The 23,866-nt window shown below is 36.3% G+C and overlaps 3 protein-coding genes across 4 annotated transcripts; 2 read left to right on the top strand and 1 right to left on the bottom strand.

Moving 5' to 3' along the window:
- Window positions 1–273: 273 nt before the first annotated feature.
- Window positions 274–1,717, bottom strand: LOC126751707 (pyrroline-5-carboxylate reductase 1, mitochondrial). The gene is made up of 5 exons (XM_050462183.1): window positions 1,425–1,717; window positions 1,290–1,360; window positions 996–1,172; window positions 521–938; window positions 274–457 (listed from the first exon to the last, which is right to left on the bottom strand). Exons 1-5 carry the CDS (start codon window positions 1,501–1,503, stop codon window positions 387–389), a joined length of 816 nt encoding a protein of 271 aa, XP_050318140.1. The 5' UTR covers window positions 1,504–1,717; the 3' UTR covers window positions 274–386.
- Window positions 1,718–3,963: 2,246 nt separating this feature from the next.
- On the top strand, window positions 3,964–5,877 carry LOC126762433 (ubiquitin-conjugating enzyme E2 J2-like). 2 transcript variants are annotated; one of them, XM_050479159.1, is made up of 4 exons: window positions 3,964–4,235; window positions 4,712–5,025; window positions 5,079–5,149; window positions 5,303–5,877. In XM_050479159.1, exons 2-4 carry the CDS (start codon window positions 4,734–4,736, stop codon window positions 5,699–5,701), a joined length of 762 nt encoding a protein of 253 aa, XP_050335116.1. In that variant the 5' UTR covers window positions 3,964–4,235; window positions 4,712–4,733; the 3' UTR covers window positions 5,702–5,877. The 2 variants fall into 2 exon arrangements, with proteins under 2 accessions (XP_050335116.1, XP_050335126.1); XM_050479169.1 differs by lacking the exon at window positions 3,964–4,235 and adding an exon at window positions 4,244–4,445.
- Window positions 5,878–11,981: 6,104 nt separating this feature from the next.
- LOC126761786 (ubiquitin-conjugating enzyme E2 J2-like) lies at window positions 11,982–14,840 on the top strand. The gene is made up of 4 exons (XM_050478174.1): window positions 11,982–12,241; window positions 13,640–13,948; window positions 14,004–14,074; window positions 14,136–14,840. The coding sequence occupies exons 2-4, from the start codon at window positions 13,654–13,656 to the stop codon at window positions 14,550–14,552; spliced, it is 783 nt and encodes a 260-aa protein (XP_050334131.1). The 5' UTR covers window positions 11,982–12,241; window positions 13,640–13,653; the 3' UTR covers window positions 14,553–14,840.
- Window positions 14,841–23,866: the final 9,026 nt, after the last annotated feature.

Here is a 23,866-nt window from a genome sequence, read left to right as displayed (position 1 = left end):
TTACCCATTTTCTTAGTGTCCGACAAAAGATTTGTTCTCAGCAAATTCAGCTGTAGTGGTATACATAAGAGATACATGTACTATATGTAAGTCACACTTATTAACTTTATAAAAAATTCTAAAACACAGTTTTACTCAAGCTAAGGACGGGCGGATAGACAGTCAACCGGATTTCAACTCTATCTATCTCAATTAATCATATGTATTTACTTACATAAACATATGTATTTGCACCAACATGTTGCGAGAGTTTAAAAAATAATTTTATCCATATTGGATAGTCATTATGTTGTTAGTAGCTTTATTTAAAATACAAAATTTTTTTACTGTACATTACCTAAAAATATTTAAAAAATATTGTTTTTACTAAAATTAATAGAGTATAATTAATTGCCTGATATTTCCCGACACCTTAAGGTTGCAGCTTCTACTGCATTGGCAACTGTTCCACGAAAACCTATTATGAAAGTCGCCGAAAGACGAGTTAGTGTTACGATGAATTAAAATAAGATTCGAATACCTTTAGTTTCTAAAATTTTAAGCGCCGCCGCAGTTGAACCCGCTGGGCTAGTTACATTATCCTTCAACACACCCGGATGTTCCTTTGTATCGAGTACCAATTTTCCTGAGCCCAAAACGGTTTGCGCGGCAAGTCGATATGCCAAATCACGCGGCAAACCCATCCGAACGCCACCATCCGCTAGTGCCTCAATCATAACGAATACGTAAGCTGGTCCACTTCCGCTCAGAGCTGTAATGGGATCAAACCAAATTTCCGGAACTTCTTCACATGTGCCAATCGCTTCCAAAAGTGAAACTGTTAACTCGCCATCCTTTTGGCTTGCTTTTGCCCCACGTGCATATACCGAACATCCCGCTTTCACCAATGCCGGCGTATTAGGCATCGCACGTATGATTCGCGCACTTGAAGATAATTGCTGTAAATTCCAGTGAATTTGTGATATAAATAACACTCAGTCCTCAGTAAAACTCACCTCTTCTAACATCTGTAAAGTGATGCCCATAGCTATTGAGATAAACAACTTGTTGTTGCTCAATGGTCTTATTTCGGGTAATATAACAGGCACCACCTGTGGTTTAACTGATATGAGTACTATATCCGATTTCTCTACAACCGGTTCGTTTTTTACCACCGTCTCAATGCCTATTTGCTAGTATAGTATAAAATAGATGTTTATAATAAATTAACGTTTGATTGATTATGCCATATTTATATTACATGCAGAAGAATATTGTAACCAAACATTTTAATACGTAAGTATTACTACCTCAAATTGCATGAAACTTTGTTTATCATCTGGATGTACGCTGGCAATTATACGCTCGGGCTTTGTAAGACCTCCACGAAATAAATATTAAGTTGAAATCATATTTTCTTGAAGAATTTTTTTTTTAATGTTTACCAGCTGAGAGAAAACCTTTCACCATTGCAAGAGCCATTTTTCCGCCCCCCAATACGCCGATTCTGCCGACTTGATTCATGTTTTCTTTTGGAAAATATAAATTTAAAACCAATTTATTTTAATATAGAACTTTAGACCTTCACTACTCAATAGCTAGACGGTAATTGAGCCCTTATCAGCTCGAAGTTTCGAATGCTTTGTGAATAAATTATTAACCTGATAAGGAATGCTATGATAAGCTTAGCACCCCGGCCTGTAAATAAAAGTATGGTAGCTATTGACATCAGTTTTACGCCTCTATTCAAATAAGCAATGCAATTGTAAACGAAGAAAAGTAAAATTGAAATGATTGAATACGAGTACATACTATTGCAGTCGAAATAAGGTTTTATCTGATAAGCTTAACGAGGGAAAACGAGTGTTTTGAGTAAGAGCGTCGATAAGCACGAATCATTGATAGTCTTTGTACAATCCCTCTTGGAACTGCTTACTAGTTTAAACAACAGAGCCATTTACCGACACCTTGATACTCCCATATATTGAAATGTTAATGCTAGGTTATCGGGTTATAATATAAAGATGTAGTAAGAATATGTATACTTGTATACTTTTACATTAATTATAGATATTTTTTAAGTATATTCACACTTAAAGAGGTTTTAGTTATAAGTTTTTAACAAATAGGAGAGATAAAAATTTCACCAATTTCCATGAACGAAATCATCTTTTCTTTTGAAAATTAATAAAGCCAGTAAACATAAGTAACAAAATGTGCAGCGAATTTGCAATTGCAAATATGCAAGATAATTGCACCAGATTGTGAATTGCCATAATGAATTTAAAGGTACATAAGTATCAGAGAACTGCAACGAGTAATCAATTTTTGTTTATACTTAAGTACTGATCCGTTACTCTGTCTGATTCTCAGTTCAGTTCATGTACAGTACATTGTACATTGTAGAGTAAAGTCAGTCGGATGTTCGAAAATCCTGATATTAGTTATGTGGGGGTAAGTCAAGTTTTCGCTCAAATTTATTTATTTTTGGCATAAAGATACATTGTTATGAGTAAAACATGCTAGCTCATATTTATTGAGATAACTCATATATTGGCCGATATTAGTGGTACAAAGTCACCCGGAAGTTCGATTATCTTTATATTAGATATATGGGGGCTAAGGGAAGTATTGGTCCGATTCTACCCATTTCTGACATACATACATACCATTGTCAGACAAGTACTATCCCTGAATTTCAATTATATATCTCACACATTGACCGATATTTTCTAACAAAAATCAACTATGGTACCTAGGAGCGTGAACAGTTTTTTATTGGAAGTGAACAATTTTTGGTCATAAGGTGGCATACACTAGGGCATTATTCGTGCAAAGCTTAATCCTATTATATTAATTGCTTCTTGATTTGCGTATTGGGAACTGAACGAATCAAATGGAATTTACAATTCTGGCGTGGTTATTGTCCGGTTTCGCTCATTTTCACAACGTGACATAAGAATATGAAAAAAAATGCCGCCTACCAAATTTTGTCGAAATCGATCAGTCAGGTCCCGAGATATAGGATTCCACCAAAAAGTGGGTGGTGCCACGCTCATCATCCAATTTTTATATCGGCTCCCATAAAGCTTTCTCATACCACCCCGATGGAAAATTTTTACGTCTCTGGCGCATTTAGTTATTGATTTATCGCGCTTTTAGTAGTAGGACAGTACCGTTATATGGGAAGTGAACGGAATTATCATCCGATTTGTCCATTTTTACACTATAGGTAGGAGTTTTTGTGGTATTCGCGCTGAGTGAATTTGATTTTTGTAGCTTAAGTGGTTTATAAGATATACACATTAGGGCGGACCCATGCCCACTTTTCCAAAATTTTTTCCCACAGGTGCTCCCTTGTGCCAAATATGGGTTTTATATCTTAATTAGGTGCTTAGTTATTGCATTTTATAGGTTTTCGGTTAATGGCGATTTGTGGGCGTGGCAGTAGTCCGATTACACCCATCTCCAAACTCGAACTTTTTTTGTACTAAGAAACCTCCATATCAAGTTTCACCAAGATATTTCAATTTTTACTCAAGTTACAGCTTGCACGGACGGACGGACAGACAGACAGTCAACCGGATTTCAACTTTTCTCGTCTCTCTAGATCTCAATAAGTTTTAGGTGAGACGTACAACCGTTAGGTGAACAAAACTATAATATTCTGTAGCAAGTGGTTGCAAGAGTATAAAAATAAATAAAGCAGTTGGTGCTACTATAAAATAAAATGAGAGACAGAGAAAATATCAGCGCATGGGCATGGGCTGTTAACAACCAACTTAAACCTTACTACTCCAAGCCGATCTAGATGATCATTACAAAACCAAAAACATTCATTTGAATTGTGGAAACGACATACCTGATCCTGCCATTTAAGATTAGTTCTTTTTAATTTCAGGTGTGAATATGCAATTAGAAACATAAACATCTGATATATTGACATAACATATAATTTTGTTATCGATTATTGTTTATTGTAACCTCTAGATGGAAACAAAAACAAGTGATATATTTGTTAGATTTTGAATGTGGAAAAAATTAAGTTTAAAGGACATAAAAGTTGTGTTCCTATAAGAAATAAATTAATTTAAATTAGTTTCCAAATATAGTTAAGTAGACACCAACAGGAACACGTTTGCACGTTTCGTTCGTAGGAGACACATCATCGTTTTTGCTATCTTGCGAGGGAGTACCATCAAACATTTCTCAGGGAGGAGACGGAAGAATATAATATCTGATAACTATTTTGATAGGTAAAAAAGAAAATAAATACTGTTGAAAAGTACGCTTCTGTAAATCAGAGCAGAAATGAGTGTTTGGTACCGCAAAGAATGAGACAAATAACAAAATATCAAAAGATCAATTGTAGCAATGCAGATATTTAATGTAGCATATTCATATATATTTATTAAATTACACAATGTAAGTTTCGTTGTGGGGATTACGGAATGTGAGTTTAGCCGGTACGTTGCATTGACCCTGAATACATATGCCTATCCTAACGACTACTATGTATTAAAAAGAGTAAACATACAATAAAGTACCTCCTAAGTTAAAATGCTGCTAAATTTGATTTTTATATGTGCCTTAATATAATATTAAAACGCAAAGCTGAAAATGTTCGACTTCTATTGTTCAAACGCATATAATGATTTTAGTTGATTAATAATTTATATTTTAACCTAATTAGGATTTGTGAACGCTTTTTTGAATTCTCTTTGTCTTGTAGGGAAGTGATTCTCTAAGTTATTATGACCTCTACTAAACCACGGAAGCAGCCAACTGCAATATCACGGATGAGGCAGGATTACATGCGTTTAAAGCGCGATCCTTTACCTTATATAACTGCCGAACCGTTACCAAACAATATCCTAGAATGGCATTATGTTGTAAAAGGTCCAGCTAACACCCCTTACTACGGTGGATACTATCATGGCACATTACTTTTTCCAAGAGAATTTCCATTTAAACCACCATCAATTTATATGTTGACGCCTAACGGACGATTTAAGACTAACACCCGCCTCTGCCTTAGCATATCAGGTACGTACTCTGTATTGCTTACTTGTTATATACTTAATTTTTTCCATTTAAAGATTTCCATCCCGATACATGGAATCCAACGTGGTGTGTCGGTACTATATTGACGGGGTTACTCAGTTTTATGGTAAGTTTGCATTATGTATTTTAACGAATTACTCAAAAAATAATTATACTGCATTGTTGCTGAATGTTATGTTATAAAAAATATTTTATCATGTACAAGCCTATTGTACGCAGAAAATAAGTAAATACTAATCTAATGTTTCTTCTTATATAGCTGGAATCAACACCAACTTTAGGTTCAATTGAGACAACGACTTATGAGAAACAGAGCTATGCCAGAAAATCTTTAGAGTACAATTTAAAGGACCCAATTTTTCGAGAATTGTTTCCTGAAGTATGCGAAGAAATAAACAAATTACTAGAAGATGAAAAACAAAAGCTCGCTCTTTTAAATGGAGAACTTAATAGAAAACCAGTTAACAATGTAATACCAGCCACAAATAATGAAAATGGCTCTAACGGAGCACAACATGTAAAATCAGACGAATGCGATAACAAACGAAAATCTATTATTAATTGGCCAGGACTATATTCAAATTTGGTGATTGGAATCAGTTTTTCGATTTTTGCTTTGGTAGTAAATTATGTAATCAAGAATCTGAACCAGGAATAAAGTTTAGAAAAGCCGTGTTAAAGTTTTCAGCAGCTAAACACCAGTTATATCATTTGAAAATAATTTTTATTGGTAAATATTTATGTTATTAATGTATATATGTATATGTTTAAAATTGTAATATAAACCCCGCATAGAAAATACATACATAAATTTCATTTGTACGACAATACAAATATTCTAAATTCAAATTATTTAAGAAACTTCATTACATTTTTTATTTGGAAGCTTTTACTAAATTAACAGCTAAAGTAAAGCTTTATAACATTACCATGCAAACAAGTGCATTCGAAAATTAAAACTAATTATAATTTAAAAACAGGGTCCTACCAAAAAAAATATTATCAGTAGGACATAACCAAAGATGAACATTGAATGAAAATTATGCCTAGGAGTTTGCATTCATATTCCACACGACTGTTACCTTGTTGGCTTATATTTTTATACGTTTATACGTATGCAATCATATTTAAACTGCCAATATTTTGCACTAGCTCAGTAAACTAAAGAGCTGCAGATATAATTGCTGACAATGCAGATTTCTGCATCGACAATTTTGAGTCAGAGTGGGAGATATGTTGCCTGTTTGAGCTCCTAGGGACCGTGGAGGTCCTCTGTTGGCCACTCGGGGTGAGTGGCGCAGCGCGCGAACTATGTGCAGATTGCACAGCCGTAGAGGCACTCCCTGTGAGTCTTAAGGGCTGAGCAGGTAAGATTGCTCCATCCATTGCATGTATTACACCTGACCGAGGTGGAGTTTGGATGAAGCCTTTTTGCGCAAACGCAGCAGAAAAATTCCTCCGGGCCCGGGTTGGACTCAATGCCAGCACGAGTCAGGAGGATACGGACCAACCCTGCTGCAAGGCATTGCTCCAATGACGACAAACACAAATTAACACTCACCGATCCAAACGGGGTTAGATCGCCGAAAAAACAGCCCTTGGTCGGATGAAATCCGAGTCAATTCCGGTGCGTAGAACCGGCTGTCGTGGGAATCGGACGTAATCGGCGTAAAGTCATGTAAAAAGAGTACGAAAATATTGCGAAAGAAATCAATATTCCTTATTCGACGAAATCGCGAATGAATTGTATTCGAATTTGGTATTTTATTAAGTTGTGTTGTTTTTTTTTTTTTTGCAGTTTAAAATAAGATAAATGTGATTTAAGCTCAACCGAAGAGACTTAATTTAATATATTGAGTTAATGGAGAAAATCATAATAATAGGTCAACTGTATATACATATATTTATCGCGAAACTATAAATATCATTATTATTAATATTATAAGTGCGAATGTAAGTTTGTTTGTTACGCTTTCACGCAAAAACTACTTAACCGATCATCATGAAACTTTGTACATACATACTTATGTATACTCTTGAAGGTATTATAAGTAACAAAGGTACTTTATATTAAAAAAAAATTTTACGAAAGATAAAAAAATTGTTTGTCAAAAAATCGTCAAATTTAGCTACTTCAACGCCATCTAGCATTACAGTAATGAAGTTGCAACCCTGAATACTGTAATACCGTCCCACTGTATTACCGGCGGTGACGACAATATCTAATTCAATTCAATATAGTTTCAACTGTTTCTAATTTTTCTATATTTATTGTTATTTTCTTCTGTCGTTACATGCAGTATAAAACTATTCAAATTTTTGAGGTAATCCGTAATTTTTGTGGTTAGCTGTCGCTTTATTATTTTAGATCTTACTCGCTGATGTTAATTCTTACTCTGCTTTTCTTTGAAAATGCCTCGGAAGCGGAAATCTGGTCTATCCAAAAATTCATCTCGTGCCCGTGTCGAAAAATTGGCACGAAATCAAGAAACTTCGGCTCACGCAGAGCTGAGAAGACAACAACAACCAGAGCAACAAAGAGCTTTGAGAGCAGCTGAAACGCCTCTTCAGGCACGAGTTTGTTTAGAAAGACAAGCTGCACTGCAGACAACTATAAGAGCGATAGAAACACCAGAACAATCGCAGGTGAGAAGAATTCATAATGCAGACATGCAGACCACGCACCGCCTAAATTTCATGCGTAATGATTGGGCTGTGTTTAATGGTACTGGGTTTCAATATGATCCTTCAAATGAATATCATAATCATCCATTGATTGTTATTGGCTCAATGAATAAAAAATGTCAGTACTGCGATACTTTTAAATAGAAAGATGAAACTGCTGGAATGTGCTGTTCCGGTGGTAAAGTTTCACTTCCATTACTTGGCGAACCAAAAGAGCCTTTGAAAACTTTATTGTTAAATGTTACAGATGAATCAAAGCAATTTCTAAGTGATTTTCGTCAAACCCTCCCAGTGTCGGTAAGGGAAATAGTTATAATACCTCGGATACCAATTATTCCCACTGATCTTCTATTCCAATTTAAAAGGGTTCAGTTCAGTGCATTTAGAAAACTCATGCTTCTCTCATGGTCAACTTTATGTAGCCTGTTCACGTGTATCTAAGCCCGGAATTTACACATATTTGCACCCGACGCGAAAACTTATAACATTGTCTACATAAATATCCTAGATTAATACTTTATTTATATTTTATTTTAATTTTTAAAAATTGTTAGAATTCAGAATTATTTAAATTCATTTTCACAAACCTAAACGATTTAATTAGCTGGAACGGACGCAGCGGATATTATAGAGCTGGCGGAGCAGATAGATGATACGAAATTCTGCACAATAAATACCGAAACCAAGACCATAATTATGCGCATCTGTAGCAGCTCGCCCAATATCACCATCGTAGAGGTGGTCTGATAAATAGCATTATCGCATCAGATCATATGCTCATAATTATTTCAATCGAGAAACCCCGACTTTATTTCTGTGGAAAACTTTACCTTCGTTAACTTTAGCAAAGCTATCTGGGTCGTCTTCACAGAATTTACCGAGAGCACTTTTACCGCCCTACACAAGCCTATGGACGTAATCGTTGGCGAACGTGAATTCCACAAGGTGATCGCAGCTGATACCGTTCGCTTCATCCCGGCTGGAAGAATGGCGGTACTCCGCTCCAATTTTCCAGCAAAAGCAGCTGCTTTACCTAATGAGCGCGACACCTTACCGTCATCACTTTGGGAATCCCCGAATAAGGGATCTTAATTTGGAGATTCAGCAAATGGTAAATCAACATAAGCGGACAATATGAATAGAGCATCTAAAATCTTTCAATCTCTCCACCGTCGTAAGTAAGCCTTGGACTACTGTTAAGGCTTTGTCTAAACCGAAGAGATATGATGACCGAGTTGAAATTCAATTCAGTGGCCATGCCTTTTCAGACCCGAAGAAGTGCGCGTGCTATTTTACCCGGCAATTCATAGTGCACACACCGGTAGACAAAGCCAAACGATGTGTTACTTGACTGCTGCACACAATGCCAAAAGACTGTGCAATATTTACTTTCACCGATGAGAGGTTGCCATCAACAAAGCAAAATCCTCTAAATCAATTGCCCCAGATGGAATAAACATGCTGATGCTAAAGTACCTATGCTCGACGGGAAAAAGTTACCTAATCAATGTCCCCAACCTTTCGATGACCACTCCTCAAATACCCGATGTGTAGAAAATCCGAAGACTGATCCCACAACTAAAACCTGAGATACCAAACAACAACAACCAACCAAGGGAAGTTTTATCGCGAGATAACTCTTAGCGTCATAAGCGCTGAGATAGTTCATCGCCTCGACCACCAACGACTCTGTGAGAGGACGATCCTCTTAGCGTTGGACTTATCAAAAGCTTTTGACAAAGTCAACCACACAACGTTTCTTAAGAACATCGAGGTGCACCATGAACTATCTGAGCGGTCGTCAATCATCCGTTCTGTTTCGAGGAGAAAGTTCCCAACTGAGAACAATTAAAGCCCCACTCTTGTTTAACTTCTACATCTCGAAACTCCCACAGCCACAAGAGGGTGTGTTCTTAACCTCGTTCACTGATGATTGTACGATATTGACTTTGGGCAATGGAAACGACGGCATGTGTTTAAAGGTAAATCTCTCCGGGGTATCCGGGTATCTCTCCGACCTTTCTCGTTTCTTCTCTGTACGGAACTTAACACTCTCCCCTACTAAATCCACAGCGACCATATTTACAAACAGGACGAAGGAGTACAGACTTGACCTTAATATGGCAGTCAATGGCGTCAAGATTCCGACTGTCAATAACCCTTAGATTTTAGATGTAACTTTTGATAGTCTATGCTCTTTCAATCATCATACGACCCCGATTATCGCCAAGGTGCAGAGCGGCAACAAAATCCTAAAGTCGCTAGCCACGACATGGGAAAAGGACAAATAAACGTTGTTGGCAACTTACAAGGTAATAGGCCAGCTGGTCCCCTACTACGCCTCATTAATATAGTCGCCTGGATGCAGTGGACGGCAGATGAAGATTCAGACTTTTCAGAACACTTCACCTCAGACTACGACAGGATGCCTCCTCATGTCTCCCATTGAACACCTATGTACATAGTGGGACGCTTATGCTCCCAGTTAAAGAGCATAATGAACTCCTCGCAGAAATCACCCTGAAGCCACCCGCTTGGAGCGGAACCGTCTCCTAGGAACATCAACAGGTCTTTCCTCATTTACGTCGACGACATTGAACAATTCATTGGTCCAATCCCGTGAAAACAGCCCGTTTCTTGGGTCTCCGTTTAGATGATGTTGACGACAACCGAGATATCCTAATGGGGATAAGATATCCGTTAGAACAACAACAACAAGGAAATGTTGTTGGCAACACACATGCAATCGGCCGGACAGTCCTTAACTCCTCCACACCGATATGGACGCCTGAATGCAGTGAAACGCAGACGAAGAAACTTCAGACATGTCAATCAGACTTTGGGGGCAACAAACATCAGACATGTACTGATCGCCATTTACCCTCTCAGTAAATCACGGAATTAATCCACCACAAATTGCAGACGACAAGCTTACGCAGCTTCGTTCTGGATACTGTAGCAGGTTAAACTCCTACCTACCCAGAATCATTAAACTAAAAAAAAAAGAAAAAACATTAACTTCGGCTGCAACGAAGCTAATATACCCTTCACAGGCGCATTTCTTTTAGTAACTATGTGTTCAGTATGTATGGAAGCTATATGCTATAGTAATCCGATCTGAACCATTTTTTCGGAGATTATATTATTACCTTAAGCGGTAATCCATGTCAAATTTCGTGAAGATACCACGTCAAATGCGAAAGTTTTCCATACAAGCCCTTGATTTCGATCGTTCGGTTTGTATGGCAGCTATATGCTATAGTTAACCGATCTGAACAATTTCTTCCGATATTACATCATTTCTATGAGCAATAACTCATACCAAATTTCATGAAGAAACGATGTCAAATAAGGAAGTTTCCCATGCAAGCATTTGATTCCGATCATTCAGTTTGTATGGCAGCTATATGCTGCAGTTAACCGATCTGAACAATTTTTTCGGAGATTACATTGTTGCCTTAGAAAATAACCTGTGACAACTTTTGTGAAGATGCATTGTCAAATGTGAAAGTTTTCCATACAAGAACTAGGTTCCGATGATTCAGTTTGTATGGTAGCTATATGCTATAGTTTACCGATCTGAACAATTTCTTCGGAGATTACATTGTTACCCTAGAAAATAATCTGTACCAAATTTGGTGAAGATACATTGTCAAATATGAAAGTTTTCCATACAAGAACTTGATTCCGATCGTTCAGTTTGTATGGTAGCTATATGCTATAGTTAACCGATCTGAACAATTTTGTTGAAGATACATTGTCAAATGTGAAAGTTTTCCATACAAGAACTTGATTCCGATCGTTCAGTTTGTATGGCAGCTGTATGTTATAGTGGTCCGGTATCAGTTCCGACAAATGAGCAGCTTTTTGAAGAGAAAATGACGTTTGCAAAATTTCTAAACGGTATTTTAAAAACTGAGGGACTAGTTCGTATATATACAGACGGACAGACAGACAGACGGTTATGGCTAAATCGACTCAGCTCAACATACTACATTTATACATATACTTTATATGGAAGTAATATACAGGGTATGTTAAGTTTGCCACGAAGCTTGAAACACCCAGAAGGAAGCGTTGGAGACCTGATAGAGGGTCATGGTATAAAAATTTATTAAAATATTTTAAGCAGCCTCTTTTCGCACTCCTCACAGATAACTTCGCTTTACCGCAACAAAAGTGATTGTGTTTGAACACGCATAAATTTTTCTACTTCTATCGATTAAAATGTGACAGCTGACTAACAATCGGTTCATGTAACATCTTTACAACGAAAAAAAAAACAAAGTGTTTCTATTTGTTAATACATTAAAATTGTTTTAAAGATACAAACGTAGTAAATTTATTATCATATCTAGGGGAGGTATCTTACAAAAATATTACTATACCCGTTCCAAGAAGCTTTATTTAGCCGTTGGCGGACTATTTAAAACTTGTCAATATTTGATTTTACTATATACAGTCCAAGTTACAAAAATTCAGTCATCCTAATAATAGTGTAATTTATTTCACGGTAAGATGTACCACGAATAGCAAGTTCACGATATATAATACAGAGAAACAAGAAATATTAAAATAACATAATTCACCATGTAAAGCTTATGTGCAATGGATTAATTTCTGTTGTTGTAGCGGCAGAAATTATTCCTGAAGTAATTTCGAGGACAGCCCTTGGCCAGATAATAATCCGTGCCTTTTCTGGTACTTGACCCGACCGTCTACTATCGTGGGAACGGATGGATTGATTTCTCTTCTGCCCCATTATAGCAGTAATCTTATTTTACAATATACATATGTATATTCTTAAGGCCATAAGCTTAAAGTGAAAGTATTAGAGACTGTTGTATAATTTTATAAAATCGCGGAGAAAGTAGATATGTTATATATGAAAACATGTGATACCTCTTTTATTTACTATATGTAAATATATAAATATAAAACGCTATTTCGTTATGTGCTCGCAGAACGTTCGAACCTCAGCGCAAAAAGACGTGAAAATGTGCACATTTATTCTTTTATTCCTTCAGAAGTCATTAAAGGAAGCCTTTTGTTTGCAAAATCAGCGACGATTATGCAATTACATTCGATGATTGTTAAGCAAATCATTACCAAATACATAACTCTGGGAGATCTGAAAAGACAGCAGCAAGCAGGTCGACAAAATGTATTGAGAAGAGCAGAAGTTCTATTTAGAAACGAGTTAGTTGAGAAAGTCAATCTGAACAACTGGCAGCTATAAGAGAGATAGAAACGCAAGAACCATGGCAGGCGGTTAAAGTCAATTCGAGCAACTGGCAGCGAGAAGAACGCAAGAACCATGGCAGGCGGTTAAAATTATTTTAAGAGAAATGCAGAAAAGCAGAAGCTACTACCCAACCAAATTAAGACGCGGACGCAACTAACTTCCGACAAACACTGTCCGCCATTCATAGTGGAGCCATCGACACCTTCTCCGACTCCCTCTCACTGAATGACGTACTTGAGTCAAACCACTACCCATTGCAGACGAAAACCTCGAGTTGCCGCGAGAATCAAAAGTGACCCTTGCGCAGCTTCGTCCTGAATACTGTAGCAGATTAAACTTATCTTATCCAGAAGAGACCCCGACATATCCAATATATTTGAATGCCTCACTAACCCCTCTCATTTGGCACCCCACTCCATTTGGTCCGACCTTGGAAACAGCACGTTTCTTAGGCTTACCGTTGCACGACGTCGACGAAAATCTTTCTATATTATCCTTATCATCCTAACGGCGATTAGATACCCGTTACAACAACATATATTAATAAATAAGAATAAAAACTACTACTACCAGTAAAGTATATAGTTTATTGGTATTTGTAACTTAACTTAATAATATTTTGTCTCTTATAAAATTGTTAACTATGTATATTTTTCGATATTCTAGAATATAAAATAAAAATGTCAGTTACAACGAAAGGTCGAAAACAGCCTACTGCTATATCTCGCATGAAGCAAGACTATATGCGGCTGAAACGTGATCCCCTGCCATATATAACAGCTGAACCACTGCCAAATAATATACTTGAGTGGCATTACGTAGTAAAAGGCCCCGCTAATACACCTTATTATGGTGGTTACTATCATGGTACTTTAGTCTTCCCTCGTGAATTTCCGTTCAAACCGCCATCAATTTACATGCTTACTCCAAATGGCCGCTTCAAAACGAATACAAGATTATGCCTAAGCATATCAGGTAATTAAATAGACAAGTCAACTAAGACGGTATTATATACAATTTATAATTGCAGATTTCCATCCAGATACTTGGAACCCAACTTGGTGTGTTGGCACCATACTCACTGGTCTACTAAGTTTCATGGTATTATTTACATCATTCTGTTTAAATATAATTTACTCATGAATTTTAAAAATAATTTCAGTTGGAGACAACACCAACCCTTGGATCCATAGAGTCAACTCAATACGAAAAGCAACAATACGCAAAAAAATCGCTTGCTTACAACCTAAAAAATCAACACTTTCGCGACTTGTTTCCAGAAATTTGTGAGGAAATTAACAAACGAATAGAAGACGAACAAAAATTTGTCACTAAGTCTACCGCAATGTCAAATGGATCAAGTAGAGGAAATAACAGCAACAATGAATTGCCCAATGGTGATATTTGTGGTTTAGAAAGTATTGTTGATAACCCACAACTTAGGGGAGTTGGAGCAAACAGTACAGGGAACTCTTTAATTAATTGGCATTCAATTTATTCAAATTTAATAATTTTAATTAGTTTTGCAATATTTGCACTAATGGTAAACTATGTGATCAAGAATATAAATCAAGAATAGAAATATACAAAATATATATTGTTCTCCATTATGAATAGATAAATATAAATATAACACTGAATTTCATTCCTCTACAATATAAAACACTATTTGTATATACATATTATCGTATCTATAACCAATAATATTGTATCATAAAAATACAGCACTAGTATATAAATTAAACAAAATTTATTTGTAAATATAAGCACTTTGAAAAGTTGTTTGTGCTAAGAAGTCATAAATATTACACGTACATATTCGCCAATCAAAGAAATAAAGTCGGATTAATTTCGTATATAAAATGAATATTAATTGTTTGAACTCTTCAAGTTTTGTGCAGTAATTTCTGAATGACAATACGAATTGATTCCTATTCTGATGTGGGTTTCTGTTGTTATTGGCTGTGGGAAGTGAGCAATTTAGTTACAAAGCTTAATTTTAGCGGTGAGTTAATAATTACAATTAGTTAGTTTTGTCAATGTGTTTGCCACTGCGTCATGCCAAGTTTCACTTTGGTATAACGCTTTGAAATTGTCCAAGTTCTCCGAAAAATTCACAAATTCACGTTTGCTGAAAAATTATCTCAGATGGCTTAATGACTGCGTCAACAAACAAAACTGTCGCTATTAGGGTAAATTTTCCGAAATGAGTCAGGAAATGCCGTTACATCGTGAACGTTCTCTATTTGCAACCATACGGTGCATCTCTTCATGTTTCACGTCTAAATATGGACACATTGCGTGCAAAGTTTGGTATCTTGATAATTTCGAAAAATGGCTCAGTCAGATGGCCGCCAAGGTCATGCGATTTAACGCTTCTAGATTATTTTCCCTGAGAATATGTTAAATCAAAGACTTATGCCAACCAACCAGCAACGCTCGACGAGCTCAAATAATTATAACATTTAGCATATTATAGCCGCAATTCTGCACCGATTCATCGAAAATTGGCATCAACGACTATATGTAGATATGCAAACGGAGACGTGGTGGGCGACATTTTGATGAAATCAGAAATGGCATACAAATATCTGCATAAAAAAGCGGATCCCATTTCGACCACCTTTGAGTATTTATTTCATTGTAACATCTCGTCGTTCTTGTCATTAGTGCTAAGTATATAAAAAATATTAAAAAACCCACCTAGAAGTATTGAAAGTTTTTACGTCCCGACTGAGATCTATCACTTGAGTACCACCGTGGTAATCAACTGAGCGTACTTAGATTAAAATCCTTGATGTTTCTTTCTCCTTCGTTTTCCTTGCCTCAAGGAACATCCTATTAACCTAACCTAGTAATTAAATAGTAAAATTAACAAGTTTCGCGTTTTTCATATTTTACCCCCATACTTCATTCACTTGTAGGACGAACACCCACCGTTTCATTTTGAACATTCGATTTTACTCGAAATAAGCTAGGATATAGTTTAGTCAATTAATAACGGTATAACATTTATATATCGTCCCCTCAATATAACAATAGCGTATAATTTTTTTTGGGTTTTGAGAAAATTGAGTTTAAAGTTTTTGTCAAATCAGATGTCTATTAAAACCTCAATATCGCGGTAAATAAAAATTCTTCATAGTGGATTTTTCGATGAGTACATTATACCATTTCTTGTCTTTAAATTTACCAAGTTTTTTTATTCTACGCATCCTTTAAGACCATAGTTATGTTATTCAAAGCGCAAGTCCTCCATATAGGCCATTTTATTTTTTAAGGAATTCTTATGATGTATCTGATACACTATTTTATTTTGTATGGTATACGCTGTTTTATTCAATAATTTTACGGTATTTTTATTAAAATATTTGATCTCAAAAATATCAATTTGTAACATTATAAAACAGTAATTAATTCATAGTTTTGTTAATTCAGTGTCATTTATTCATTACTTTCCAATTTGGGTTATTATAAACAAAAAATTATGACAAATGAAGGTTTACATTGCGTAAATCAAAAATAACTAGAAATTCATGCGTCTTCATTCTCTTCCTCTGCTACATCTGGCTCATCTAAACAATTTCGCTTGTTTCCACCTCGTAAGTTAAAAAAAATGACTGCGAGCCACGAGGAATTACACTCTTTTTGCACAAATTTTGAAGATCATGCAGCTTTCGATTACAAATTGGCAGCTCTTTATTGTATTTGCCAGTAGACGAAAAGTTGAACACCTCTTTTGTTTTTCGCGTTCCACCAATATCAATTACTTTCAAGTCTCCATCCCATTCCTCCTTGTATAATAATTGTTTTCGTTGAATTTTGTTCACTTGGAGTAATTTAACATTAAGCCAATTTACCGAGTCATTTTTTATATTTTTCTTAAGGCTATGGCCTAAACTCGAAAACATGGCTTTGAGATCAATCATTATCGCTGTATTGAAGCCTCTCTACAGCATATGGGTTTTTTCGTCTTGTCAGTCTCATTATAGTTGGCCATTCTTCCGGCGAATAAACGCATATACTTCTCTTCGCACGTTCTATTGCAGAGTGCATCGAATCTGCCTCCATTTGTGTGTGTCCGCTTTGGAGGTACTTAATTGTTATCGAATTAAGCTTCAAGGTGTTGTTGATATAAATCAATAGTGTAGCAATGAACCTGTTTCTGTTTTGTCCCCCGCAGCAGTCTGAGTAGAGAATAACATCGGTTACCGATTCGTCTAACGAGTTCATCATTTTCCATATTGTGGTCCCAATTTCGTCCGATCCTCGTTGACCCTGATTTCCATCCCATAGAAAACAGTAACCTTCTCCACTGGCAATGTCGTAAAATCTGTTATTATACGTGGCGAACTTTCGACTTAATACATCGTGCTTACATTGCTGCAAGGAGACGTTAACACTGACTGGAGGTCAAAAGTAAACACTTTTAAATTACTGTTACTTTTAGCTGATTCCTTGTCAGTTTCCTTGTTAGTTCTTGCCTTTGTCTTATTTAAGATGTGTTCATCGTAGGCTTTCTGAAATGAGTCTTTGTCCTCAGGGTTTTTGTACCTCTCGCATGTTAAGCAGGTGTCCTTTTAGGGACGGTGGAAAGAATAATTATAATTCATGCAAAATATCCGGCGATAAACGTTTTCTTTAATGATAGCGTCCGGGTGGAGTTCTTTGAATAAATCGAACATTTTTGATATTGTTAAGTCGGAGACAAGATAAAGTCGTTGACTTTTTGCTCGAGTGTAATGGCTTTCGACGGCTGGAAATGACTCGATGTGCTGTTTGATAAGCGCAACTGTCTCTTCGTCTAATTTTCTCTGGTGGCCAGGTTAACCCCTCTTATCAGTAAATTCATTTTGGCACATCTTCTTGGCTAACACAGATATTGCGCCGTCTGACAAGTTCAAAGTATTTAAAAAAAACTTCTTGCATACCTGTTTGGCTTTGAGAGTATAATTAAATGTGTTCGCCCGCCGTGATCCAATTGTCAACGTCTTTTTGCACTTCTCAATTTTCACGCAATTGGCCAGGAACAGTCGCTGCCTCGAATAGTCGCCTAAATTCTAATATTCTGCATTGATCTCTGTGCGCTCTTCTTCTGAGAAGTTTTCTGTGCAATTATGGCGGCACTTACAGTCAATGGGTTTCGGAACACGTTCTTCAACTCTTTTGCCACTCTTAGTGACATACGGGTTCCCTTTGTTGGGATGATACTTCCTTTTATTCTGCACCCATTTATGACTTTCAATCTATTGATCCGAAATATTTCAGAGTTAGACGTGGCTAGACCCAAACAATATTTCTCAAAAGCTGTTTGCTGTACTCACCTTTCTCTTTCGCGTAAGTATATTTCTACCATTTTCATTCTTGTTATTGATATAAGTATCACCACAGTCTGTGATTTCTTCTAAAACTACATCTGCTGTCTTTATCACTGAATTATCTACTTCATCTGCCAAAGCCAGTGCATCATCATCCGAATCGGGGACATACTCGTCCGACGATTCTGCAGAGAAGTCTGTACCATTCTCTTCATCTGTTTGAGGTATCTCTATGTCCGGCAATCCCACAGCGAAATCAAACTCATCAGTCTTTGGAGCAATTTCCACAACGACTGGTGGTTTCGTGTCACAGCCTGTTGATATTTACCTTACTTACTTCACTTACATTATATAAAAGACGATACTCACTCAGATGTTTAAAATCCATATTTTTAATGAACAAACTTTCTCTGCGAAATGAATTTGCAAGTTGAAATTTCAAATGACTACAATATTTCCTTGGCATTCATGTAGTCAAAACAACGTAAAAATCGCATAGGCTACTACTCTTGTAAATTTCTGATAAAACTTTCGAATTTGTATTGAAAATAAAACAGCTTATGTGGAGTATGGAAATGGTCGGAATAAAACTATTTCTCAAACAATAGTGTATATTATTATAAGCTATTTTATGAGTTAAAGTTTTGATAAATTGTATTTATTTCTACAGGCTAAAATGGAGTATAATGCGCATACCCTATTATTCTTTTAACAACTTTGCAGTGGCAATTTGAAGCAAAATAGCGCATATGAGCTTATACACTTATTGAAGGAAATTTTTGAACATGAAATTATACACCATTTTTTCCAATGACATTTTGACCCACTTTGTGGAAGTAGAATTTGACGAAATTTTGACCAGACATAGAATCAATGATGGAGATTCTAAATATGCAATAAAAAAATAATGGCGTATGAGCACATACGCTATTGTTATATTGAGGAGACGATATATAAGATAATAATTTTGTTGTTGTAGTTGTAGCGGTTATCTAGTTCCCGCTTGTGTGGTAAGGTTCGGGTTGGTTGTCATTGAAGTCTTTAACGGTAGGCCCAGCAACTCAAGCTTTTCATTTGCAATAGGGGCGGTCAATGCGCGTCTTTGTTGCCTCCGAAATCTAGTCAGCGTAATGTTCGATGTCGTCGACGTAATCAATGAAATCATTCTTTTGATGTTCTCAGGAGGCGGCTCGGCTTTAAGAAGATGGCATCAAGGACGGCTCTTTCCTCTTTCCCATGAGCTATTGTCCAGCGACTTAAGGACTTTGTTGCGGCACTTAAATTCTTAGGGTTGTTAAGATCCAGTCTATACTCCTTAGCCCAGTTATTGAATATGGTCAATGTGGATTTAGTTGGGCAGAGTGGAAAGCTCTTTGCAGAGAAGAAGAGATATGTGTTCACTTTCGAAGACATCCCATCGATTCCATTGCCTGACGTTAATAACGTACAATCATTAGCGTATGAGATTCTGGTGGTATAGAGGGTTTCGAAATAGAGAAGTTAAAGAGTAGCGCGGAGAAGACACTATCATGCTTAACCGCTTGTTTAATTCTTCTTAACTTACAGCTTTGTTATCGAAACAGTACGAATGATTGCCGACCGCTTAGATAGTTCATGGTCCATCTACAGAATGAAATAAACAGCCCTAAAAGGAGCGTGGGTTGTTTGAGGTTTGTTAGAAAAATGGAAATCATTATACAAATGTAGTATATGGCAGTTGGGAGTAGTATCGGCCCGATTTTATCTATTTTTACCAATACTATATACTACTTGTTTTAACATGCCTCATACTAATAAAATGAAATTTCTGGGGGCTAAGAGAAGTATTGACCGATTCACCCATTTTTGACAAACAAACCTACATTTGCCAGAAAAGCATTATCCCTGGACTTCAATTACACATTAGACGACATTTGCGGTAAAAAGATAGACATAGGCTCTTGGGTCCACATTTCCGGTATCTGGGTATCTGAATCAGATTTGCACAGTTTTTATTTATAGGTAGTACATCTCAAAGGTTTTATCTCGATACTTTGATTGATTCTTCATTTGTATAACAAAAGTGAAAGAACAGGTGGAATTTTGAATTGTGTTATATGGGAAGCAAGATTTCCGCCATTTTAACACTGTAATTGAGGAATGCCTATATAATCCTATATACCATATATACTTGGTTGAAATTGGTCGGGTAGGCTTGGAGATATGTGATTTCACCTAAAATTAGGCGGTATCACGTTTACCGTTCCAATTTGTCATCTGCTCGTATAAAGCCCTATTGTGCCATCCTGGAAGTAAGCTTTAATGTCTCTGTCGCATTTAGTTTGATTTATCGCAATTTTGTTAGTTTTTTGTTACCATCCGATTTCATCCATTTTCACACTGTCGCAAGAGGAGTCAAAATAATTTATTCTTTGTAAATTCGGGTGATATATGTATATTGAATGGTTTGCGAGATATACAGATACATTAAGCGTATTAGGAGGGAAGTCACGCCCACTTTTATAAATTTTGAAATCAGCAGTGGCCTTGGTCATTGCGATGCCTTGTATAAAATTACAGTTTTGTAACTTAATTTTCGGCTTGGTTATACAACTTATAGGTTTTAGAGTACGAGTAAAAGCGTTTTTTAGGCGTAAAAGTATTTCGATTACGCTCATCTATCAACTAGTCCTCTCAATTCGACGAAGGAACACGTATATTTTCAAGGACAGCAGGACCGTCAGACATTCTGCATATACATATGTATCTATCTCGATTAATTTTAGATGGTACAAACAACCGTTAGTTCAACAAAACTAGTACCTGTAGCAATATAATAGAGCGATGAATCTACAAATAATACGCCAGAAACATAAAATTTTGCATTCTTGATCGTAGAAGAGGGCGTTATAGTCGCCGTTTTCAAAACTTGATGATGGGCGTGGCACCAAATTTGAAATGTGGCCTTATTCTAATCTTTCTATGCTGCAGTGCGAAGACTACAACCATATATAACACATTTTTAAATTCCTTCTGATTTTTTCAATTTCCAGTATACAAGTTAAACACCAAGGATATATCGGGTTAAAAGTTAGCACAAACACTGCCTTTGAAGTGGTCCAGCTTATGACCAAAACCTATACAAATCGGACCAGCTACCGAATATATGGACCCTAGTTGCTACTGCGAACTTTTTATTGAAAACATAGGCCAATCTGCGAGATATATTATAGAAACTCAGAGATGATTATTTTCTGAAATACCTTAATAAAACTCAGAAATCTATTTCTCTTAGTGATGTGTTGTATTGCCAAAAAACAGATATTATCGAGTCAATACTACGTCTATTTCCCAAATATGTACCTATACGTAATATGGAAATGCTAAGCTTTCATTATGAATGTTGAATTCTTTCGCAACAATTTTAAAATAAAGTTTTGCTCATATCTGGAGGTATTTTGTCGGCTTTGATCTTTGTAGTAGTATGAAATGTTCCCGAACTCAGCTCTTCCCTACTTGTTTTGGTTGACGACATTGAGATTTTTTTAAGTGGAAAACTGTAAATGATGCGATTTTTCTGATACAAGAAAACAATGAATAAAGTTTAACTGATTCATTGTACATTTATTTCAGCTAAGAATTGAACTTTTATAATAAGTTATATCACGATTTATATAGGCTGAAAATAGTAATTGTAATTTTTACAGTTCCCAAGGCGGTATTTTAACTAAACCCGGCTCTGGATGTTGGAGACAAATGAAATATGTTATGAGACTAATTAGGTAAGTAGAGCAATACTTAAGAAATATAGAGTTTTTTGCTCACGAAATATTTATAAGAATGTTTTAGTGAAGTTAGATACGGTAAAACACCATCGGTGGAAGGATTTCAGGAGCAGTTGTGTAATTGATAAAAGAATGATTGGTTATGTAATTTAGTAAACATATTAGAAATGGCTACAAAAGCACTGAAATTTTATAACTGACGAAAATATTAGGCCTCTACGCTTCACTTTACTTTTCGAATAAGCTAAATAAATGGTTGGATAGTAGAAAAGGGAAGCGCAGGACCGTACTTAGGCCATCATTAGATCCATTGCGTTAGTTAATTTTTGCATGAAGTATGCTTAGATACATTTCTTTTGTTCTAAGATAAGGTTGTTGTGGTATTTAAACTCAAGGTTGTTTTGATGCATTCTGTTCACTAAAACAAAAGGTTGTTTTGATGTTTGTTAGTTAAGGATATTTTGATAAGATACTATAATAAGAAATACGTTAACTGGTAACCAAATTAAACTTTATTCAGCTTCTCAGTGTATTTGGTAAGAAATTTGATCTTCTCCCCATCTGCCCTGCCCTGGTACATTGGGAGCCCTGGAATATATGCTGTCTCATCCGGCTGAAGACTGGGCATTCATTCGCAAAGATAATGTTCCAGCGTCTCATTATCCTCTGTGCATGATCTCAATTCCGCTGAATTAACTTTATCTTACTTTAGAAGAGAGAAGTTTTACGGTTGTTTGCACACTATGCAGGTCCTTGGCCTGGCCCTGACGTTATCATAAAGGATAAGCCTCGAGATGGAAATGTGGTACATAATACACGACATGTAATTCTTTATTTAGTGCTAAAATTGGATTTTGAAATATCAAATCGGTGTGTACTGGATACAATCACAAAATCTAACTCTGAACTCTTTGCCATATTTTTTTTCAGAGTTCAGCCATTTTATCTAAAAATATATATGCTGTACTTTGAATGAAAATGATTTAGTTTACAGACCTTAATATCACTTGGACTTTCTATCTTTGACGTAACAATTTTACCTAACTTTAAATTTGTACGGAGGTTTTTCTGAGCAGTGTTCAAAAACCGGGACATCTTTCGAGCTCAAATCCGAATTCATTTGGTTTTTCGTTTTAAATGCCAAATGGAAAATCAATTTTTACAATTCTTTCAGTGCGAACAATATTTACATCTGATTAGAGACAAAGATAGGACGACAAAAAGAAGTCTTCAAGTCTGGTTTTAAGACCGGAGTATACTCTTGTAGAACCACCAGAGGTGATCTAGTGACTCATGGCCAGAGCATACTGAATTCTTCTCCAGCCTGCTCAATGGCAGTGAAAGCTTAACACCTGGAGATGGTGAACTCTATTCCCCAATCGATGACGATGGAGCAAACGTTCCACTGCCCGACCATGATGAAGTTCGAACAGCAATTACCCGTCTTAAGAACAACAAAGTGGCGGAGACCGATATATTGCTAGCGGAGCTATTCAAATACGGCGGTGAAAACCTGATAAGGGGCATGCATCAGCTTCTTTGTAGAACAGGGTCGAGCGAAAGCAAGTTTGACGATTGGAATTTAAGTGTACTATGCCCAATCCGTAAAAAGAGAGACACCACAATCTTCAACATCACATATAAGGTTCTATCGAGCGTACTGTGTGAAAGTTTAAAGCCCACCGTCAACAAACTGATTGGACCTTATGAGTGTGCTTCCAGCCTTGCAGAGCTGAATAGAGAAGGTACAAGAGTGTACAATTGATATTGACATCTGTGACCTCAACAAACGCGTCCTTAGTTCAGCTTTC

This window comes from Bactrocera neohumeralis, chromosome 2 (genome assembly GCF_024586455.1).
Source record: "Bactrocera neohumeralis isolate Rockhampton chromosome 2, APGP_CSIRO_Bneo_wtdbg2-racon-allhic-juicebox.fasta_v2, whole genome shotgun sequence".
Lineage (NCBI taxonomy): Eukaryota > Metazoa > Arthropoda > Insecta > Diptera > Tephritidae > Bactrocera > Bactrocera neohumeralis.
This window is presented reverse-complemented; position numbering and strand designations above follow the sequence as displayed.